The 7,974-nt window shown below is 48.4% G+C and overlaps 1 protein-coding gene across 1 annotated transcript in view; it reads right to left on the bottom strand.

Annotated features, from left to right (window-relative positions):
• ABCC8 (ATP binding cassette subfamily C member 8) overlaps positions 1–7,974 on the bottom strand; it is a 154,741-nt gene that overhangs the window by 33,263 nt on the left and 113,504 nt on the right. Inside the window, exons 24-25 of the mRNA XM_006024884.3 lie at positions 6,790–6,915; positions 5,970–6,069 (exon numbers count right to left, since the gene is read on the bottom strand). Of these exons, the coding sequence (XP_006024946.1) occupies positions 5,970–6,069; positions 6,790–6,915 (226 nt within the window). The remainder of the gene's footprint in view (positions 1–5,969; positions 6,070–6,789; positions 6,916–7,974) is intronic.

Genomic DNA, 7,974 nt, shown 5'->3' with positions numbered 1-7,974 from the left:
TTTTGCCGAAGAACCATCTATGGATAAAAGCCAGTGTTTTGCTTGCTTTACTAGCCGCAGCATCACACTGAAGGCTCATATTCATCTTGCGGTCAATCATGACCCGCAAGTCTCTTTTATCCGTAGTGCTAATCAGTGTAGCACTACCGATCCTATAAGCATGCTGCAGGTTTTTCCTCCCAAGGTGGAGAACCTTGCATTTTTTGGTGTTGAACACCATCAGGTTCTTGTCCACCCATTTCCTGAGCCTGTCAAGGTCATCTTGGATCGCCCTCCTGTCCTCAGGTGTGGATGCTTTACCTAGAGTTTGGTATCATCGGCGAACTTGGCCAGTCCGCTTCTGACTCCAATGTCCACATCATTAATGAAGATGTTGAACAGTATGGGTCCAAGGACAGAGCCTTGGGGGAACCCCACTGGTCACAGGGCACCATGACGATTGATTTCCGTCAACCACCACCCTCTGGGTCTGACCATGGAGCTAATTCCCCAGCCAGCAGATTGTGGTGAAGCCGAGGCCGTAGTTGACCAGTTTTGTTAGGAGGTGATCATGGGATACCAGATTGAAGGCTTTTTTCAAGTCAAGATATACGATATCAATCTCTTCTCCCTTGTCCAGGTGATAGGTCATCTGGTCGTAAAAGGAAATAAGATTAGTCAAGCAAGACCTAGCTGCAACAAACCCATGCTGGCTATCCCTCAGGATGCTGCCATCAGCCAGTCTGTTAAGAATGGTCTCTTTGATAATCTTTTCTAAGACCTTCCCCGGGATAGAGGTCAGGCTGATGGGCCTGTAGTTTGCTGGATCCAGTTTCCTCCCTTTCTTGAAGATAGGTACCACATTGGCCTTCTTCCAGTCTTCGGGCACTACACCAGAGCGCCAGGAGTTCTCAAAGATCTGTGCCAAGGGCCGAGCTATGGTGCTTGCCAGCTCCTTGAGTACCCTGGGGTGTAAACTGTCAGGGCCGGCTGACTAACGTGTCCAGCCTCTCAAGGTGTTCCTTCACAAGGTCAGCATTGATGGAGGGTAAGGGATCACCTTCACCCATGCATTTCTGTCCTGTAATGGGCAGAGGCACCCCTTGGGACTGCTGAAAAACCGATGCAAAGTACCCATTTAGCAAGTTGGCTTTTCCTGGGCATCATTTGTCAATTGTCCCATCTGGCTTAGCAGGGGTCCAATATTGCCCTTGCTTTTCCTCTGGCTCCCCACATATCTAAAAAAGAACTTTTTATTGTCCTTGATACTTGTAGTCAGTTGGAGTTCAGTTGCAGCTGTGGCTTTTCTGGTTCACTTCCTGCAAGTCTGGACCAATGCAGAACATTCCTCCTTGGAGGTGGATCCAGTCCTCCATCCTTTGTAGGTTTTTCTTTTTAGATGCAGAAGGTCTGCTAGTTCCCTGCAGAGCCAAGGGGGCTGCTGTGCCCCTTTGCTGCCTTTCCTCCAAGACGGAATACACTTAGCTTGTGCATCTAGGATTGCTCCCTTGAGGAGCAACCACTTGTCCTGAACTCCCCTCCCCTTTGGGTTGTGGTCCATTAGGGCCTCACCAACAAGCCTCCTGAGCTTGTCAAAGTCAGCTTTCCTGAAGTCGAGGACTTCTGTATTGCTGACTGACTTGCCAGCTTTACGGCGGATGGTGAAGGTGGGCAGCCTGAGAGTCAGGAGCTCCCTAAGGCAGGATGCGAGGAGAAGCCGAACTGCAGGTATAGCTTGACCTGGGTTGAGCAATGTTGTTTTAGCTGAGCGGCTCTACGTTATAGTTTCATAGTTTCATAGTTTTAGGGTTGGAAGGGACCTAATAGATCTTCTAGCCCGACCCCCCGCCAGGGCGGGAGAACAACCCAAAAACACAAACAAAACCACTCACCCTAAAAACAAAAACGGGACTCAAATGAGTCCAGCCAGGTAAGTATCCAGCCTCTTCTTAAAGATCCCCAGGGTAGGGGCCAGCACCACCTCCCTTGGAAGTTGGTTCCAGCTCCTAGCCGCCCTAACTGTGAAGTAGTTTTTTCGGATGTCCAATCTGTACCTCCTCTCCATCAACTTGTGCCCATTACTCCTTGTTATGCCAGCGGGGGCTAGGGGAAACAGCGTCTCCCCCAAACCCTTCTGGTTCCCCCTAGTGAGTTTATAGACGGTCACCAGGTCCCCCCTCAGCCTTCTCTTGTGGAGGCTGAATAGGTTCAAGTCCCGCAGTCTCTCACTGTAGGGTCTGCCCTGTTGTCCCCGGATCATGCGGGTGGCCCTCCTCTGGACCCTCTCCATGTTGTCCACATCCCTCCTGAAATGGGGCGCACAGAACTGGACACAATACTCCAGCTGCGGCCTGACCAGCGTCGCATAGAGGGGGAGGATCACCTCCCTGGCTCTACTCGAGATGCACCTGTGGATGCACGACAAGGTCCGGTTAGCCCTGCCAACCATGACCTCGCATTGTCGGCCCATGTTCATCTTGGAGTCAATAATGACACCAAGATCCCTTTCCGCCTCCGTGCTCTCAAGTAGGGAGCTCCCCATCTTATAAGTGTGCTGCTGGTTCCTACTACCCAAGTGCAGCACCCTGCACTTGTCCGTATTGAAACGCATCCTGTTCCTGTCTGCCCACCCCTGTAACCTATCCAGATCCTTCTGCAATCTCTCTCTCCCTGCTAGCGTGCTCACCTCCCCCCAAATTTTGGTGTCATCAGCGAATTTAAACAGGTTGCTCTCCACCCCAACATCAAGATCGCTGATGAAGACATTGAACAGCGCAGGGCCCAGGACCGAGCCCTGGGGGACTCCACTACCCACCTCCCCCCAAGTCGAGTATGATCCATCCACCACCACCCTCTGAGTGCGACCCTTCAGCCAATCTGCAATCCATCTGACCGTGTAGGTGTCTATGCCACAGTCGCCTAGTTTATTAATTAGGATGGGGTGAGAGACGGTGTCAAAGGCCTTGCTGAAGTCCAGAAAGACTACATCCACCGCGACACCTGCATCCATGGCCTTTGTGACCTGATCATAAAAGGCAATCAGGTTGGTCTGACATGATCTCCCCCTAATAAATCCATGCTGATTGCCCCTGAGCATCATCTCTGATGCTCAGAGATGCTCTGGGGTCATAGGATCCCAGCAAGATAAGCATCCAGTTTCATCTTGAAGGTGTTCAATGAAGGCGCTTGAACCACCTCCGGTGGCAGGCTGTTCCAGACCTTGGGGGCTCGGACAGTAAAGAAATTCTTCCTTATGTCCAGCCTGAAACGATCTTGAAGTAGTTTGTGACCATTCGACCTTGTCATCCCTTGGGGCGCTCTGGTGAACAAACGTTCCCCCAGATGCTGGTGGTCACCCCTGATAAACTTGTAGGTGGCCATCAGATCACCCCTGAGCCTGCGCTTTTTCAGGCCAAAGAGCCCCAGGGCTCTCAGCCTGTCATCGTAGGGTCTGCTTCCCTGACCTCTGATCATGCGCGTGGCTCTTCTCTGGACTCTCTCAAGCTTCTCCACATCCTTTTTGAATTGTGGAGCCCAAAACTGGACACAGTACTCCAGCTGCGGCCTCACTATTCTTGCGTCAGATAAAGCTCATCCATGCATGAGAGAGAGCTTTGTGACCGCTCGGATTTGGCCAAGCACTCTTCCCACAAGATGTCAGGGTAGTTGAAGTCTCCCATGACAACCATGCAACAGGAGCGAGCAGCTTCAGTCAATTCCCTGGTGAACTCCTGGTTAAGCTCCTGATCCTGGGTAGGAGGTCTGTTGTAGACTCCCACTATTGTGTCCCCTGTGCCGTGTTCCCCATGGATTTTAACCCAAAGGGTCTCCAGTCATCCACCCTGGGCGCCAATGTAGGCTTGCAGGGATGCATAGCTTTCCTTAACATAGAGAGCTACACCCCCGCCCCTTTTGTCCACTCGATCTCTCCTGTACAGGGTATAGCCATCTATACCCCTGGTCCAGTCATGGGTGGAGTCTCACCAGATCTCCGTTATCCCTATGACACTAATTATTTGTGTTAAGCAAGAGGACAAGTTCCTCCCGTTTATTCCCCAAGCTCCTGGCATTTGTGTACAGGCAGGAAAGTGCCCCTTTAGGGACCCTTGCCTTGCCCATAACTTGCTCCAGGGCTGAGGCAGGGGTGGGCTCCCCTAAGTGCCTTGACCTGCTGGCTTTGCAAGGGTTGCTCAGCGGGCCAGCAGTGGCGGTAGGCCCCCCATCCCCCAATGGGCTTAGTTTAAAGCCCAGTGGAGCAGGTCAGCCCGTCTGGCTGAGAAGAGCCTCCTTCCCAGCGGAGAGAGGTGGAGGCCATCTCTTCCCAGCAGCTCACTGCCTCTCTCACCAAATAGTGGACTGTGGTCATGGAAGCCGAAGCCTCCGACACCATCGCTGCAGTCTTTGGTTCACTACCTCAATCCTTCTCTTCCACCTCAGCCCATAGCCCGAGACTGGGAGGAGCAAAGAAAACACCACCTGCACCCCCAACCCCTTTAGCTCCGCTCCCAAATCCCTGTAGCACTTCATGACCCGGCTGGGAGCACTCCGAGCCGTGTCACTGGTGCCCACATGGATAAGGAGCATAGGGTAGTGGTCAGTGGGCCGAAGGAGCTCAGGGATCTTCTCTGCAATGTCTCAGATACGGGCACCTGGGAAGCAGCAGACTTCCCGGGCTAAGGGGTCAGGGTGGCAGATGTCCCCCTCAGGATGGAGTCTCCCACGACAAGAACTTTGCGTTTTGTCTTAGGGAGAGTGGGGGTGGTAGCTACAGTTGAGCCTGTGCTGCCTATCGGAGCTGGCAGCTTAGCAGGCTCTGCTGGGGCTGCAAGAGGTTCGTACCTTTTGCAAAGTTCCAGCAGGGTGGGGACCTTGGTGCAGCAGGCCTTGGGGCCCTTGATCACCTTGATCCAACCCCTTGGCTGGACAGCATGAGAGGTCCCTGAGTCCTCTCTTTTCCTGGAAGGTGACCTTGGTCTACTCTCCGCCTCCAGGGGGTGAAAGGCCTGGGCTGGGCGAAGTAGGAGCCGGGGGGGGCATGTCCCTTCTCGGCTCCAACTCAGCCGCCCCGCAGCTGTCTGGGGTTGGGGTCTCTCCCTCCCTGCTGCGGGCCCCACCTACCTCTGGCTGTGCTGGAAGTCCGGGTCGGGGTCCCACTGGAGGGTCCTGGGGGTCCCTAGGCTCTACGGGGATGCAACATGCTTCTGCCTGTGTGTCTCTCACTGGAGCTGGGACAAACTGAGGCTAAGCCATCGGCGGACCCTTTTTAAACTGCCCTTTGCTTCTCTCTTTTAAAGAGAGAATGAATGCCCTTTCTCTGGCCTGGGTTCTTAAAAGCCACCCTTGTAGTTTGAAAGCTGCAGAGCAGGCTTTGCAATTGTGATTGTTAATCAAATGTTTCATGTGCATGTGTGTCTGTGTGAAATTATCCCAAAAGGAGGGTAGAAGAGCTTTCAAAATATAGAGATGTTCTTTATAGGGAAATAAATCAGCCATGGGCACTACTGGGCTAATGTGATGGGACAAAACTCCACTTAAGTCAGTGCAACTGTGCTCTTTACACCAGAAGAGAATTTGGCTCAACAAAGGTAAATGCTTGTTTAAGTTAGCTTCTTTTCAGAAATCTAGTTAAAAGTCCATGCTTATTCTTAAGCATGTACCAATACATGTAAGTGCTAAAAAAAAGGCGCATTAACTAATGTGCAGTAGCTCACATGTAGACACTAATTTCAGGCACAAACTGCACCTGGTCAGCTGCATCAGCCGAGGGCCAGCCTTCTGCTTGGTGCAGAGCCACATGGCTGGTAGTTTGTGCAGCCACATGGCAGGGACAGCTTGTTGGTTGTCCGAAGTTGGCCTCTGGACCCTGGGCCTGATCCCTGGGGCCTGTGCCCTCTAGACACTGCCCCACCTGTGCAGGCATGTCCTGGGTACTACAGGCCTGCGGATAATAAGTAATAGGCATCAGGGTGCTTATTGGCAAACTTACTTACCTTCATCCTCTTCATCATCGTTTAGCAGGGCTTCTCGAGAACATGTAGTCCTCCGGTGATTTTTCCTTTCCAAAACAGTTTTTCTTTCAATTATAGTCTCCTAAAAGCAGAACAAAGCATGAGGTATGCTTCAATGAAGTGTCTAAAAACTTATAGAGGTCACAAAAGATATTTCTAAATTAGAGTGTCAGTAGAAAGAAAGGGAACATATCAGAATAGAAAGGGATAGTAGATCTGTCACCTCTATATAAATCCAAAAATGCATAAAATGAGAAGGTGATATTGCCAGCAGGACATTAATTTCATTCAACTTTAGCAGCTTCATTCCTCAGGCCTCTTGGGGTAAGCTCCCACTGAAGAGAGCATCTGCTAGAGTAAGAACTATGTAGTTCTTCCTACTTTGTAGCAGTCTAATTAATGAAATCTAATTTGTTGATCATTAGTGACCTGTTATACAAGTACTAAAAACATTAAATGCAATACAGTGGGTAATATCTGCACCATTTATCTTTAAAACATAACTATTCTTGTACATTATTGATTCACTCCTGTTTATACTTAATGGCTCAATTCCATATTCCGTATGCAAGAAAATTCCCCATTTTGCAATAATAAGCAATGTAGTTTTAAATGCTACATACATTGGAGAAGGTCTGATAAACCCAGAAGTAAAATTTGGCATAAATAGAGCAAATTATAACATTTTATTCCAATTATGTTCAGTGACACAGTATATCAACCATTGCATTTTTTTCAAATTAAAATGTTTTCCATGTAAAGAACAATTACAAAAGAAGTTTGGAGCTGATCTTATAATAACCTTCTCTAGGTCTTGGTCCTGTCGATTCATGAGTGTTTTCCAGTGTTCAAAGAGTTCAGTCTCCGATTTCTGAATGTCCTTGAGAGTCCCTTCTCTTTGAATGGTTCCATCCTTCATTGCAATTATCTAAGAAGTCAAAAATACAAGTTGTCAAGGAAGTATTATATTAAACTGTATTTATGGAGTTTGCTATCAGTGATGTGGCCACTAAAAAAAATATTAAAACACAAGACCATTCTATGAATCAGTTTGGATATCATCAAGACCTTTATAAATTAAAGGAAAAGGATACCCTACTTTATGGTATGACTCAAGACATTTCTCATTTCAGCATACTGCAGACTCTCCATCATGCACCACTTAGAGAGGACTTTGAAAAGATTCAGTATACAGCACTATATTCCCCAAAGGTGCACTAGATGAACTCAGCCTATTGCACAAACCTTCTTTTTTCAAAGACGACTTTTCTTTTAGATCCCACAGATCTAGATATATTAAAAATATGAGTCATTAGCAATTGAGCTGTGATTCCTTCCCACTGTTAGTTTAAAACAGCTAACTTCAAAACATCTTTATTTCATATTAATTGCATATTTCCTTAGAACAATCCTGTGCTTGATGTGCTAATTATCATCATCATAAACTCATAGCAGGTGGCATGAGCCAGTGAACTGAACACAAATTTGAATATAGAACTCACATAAAATGAAATGTTACTATTTATCACTTGAATTACTAAAGCATTGACATGCTGCACTGAAGAAATGTGGCACTAATGTATTAGAGGGGAAATAGCCAGGAACTTCTTGTACTTCAGTCCCCTGCTACTGACTTGCTACATGCTTTTGGACAACCAACTTAACCCATCTGTATAACTTCAATAACAAAGCTAATGAAGCTGCCCTGAGAACACTGAATGGTGTGGCTACATGTGCACTTTATTGTGGAGTTGATTAATTAGCTCCACAGTAAAACGTCACTGTCTACACATGCACCCATATTATGGAACAGTAAATTAAGTAACTCCACCATAGGATAGTACTGTCCAGGACAAGTACTATCCTATGGTGGAGTAATTTATGCTACCACAAAGCACATGCAGATGGTGACTGGGGCATGAGGGTGCTACAGTGTCAGGGATGCCTGCTGCCTAGCCCCCCACTGTAGTACCTTCATACCCCAGCC

Source organism: Alligator sinensis, unplaced genomic scaffold, assembly GCF_000455745.1.
Source record: "Alligator sinensis unplaced genomic scaffold, ASM45574v1 scaffold447_1, whole genome shotgun sequence".
Classification (NCBI taxonomy): domain Eukaryota; kingdom Metazoa; phylum Chordata; order Crocodylia; family Alligatoridae; genus Alligator; species Alligator sinensis.
This window is presented reverse-complemented; position numbering and strand designations above follow the sequence as displayed.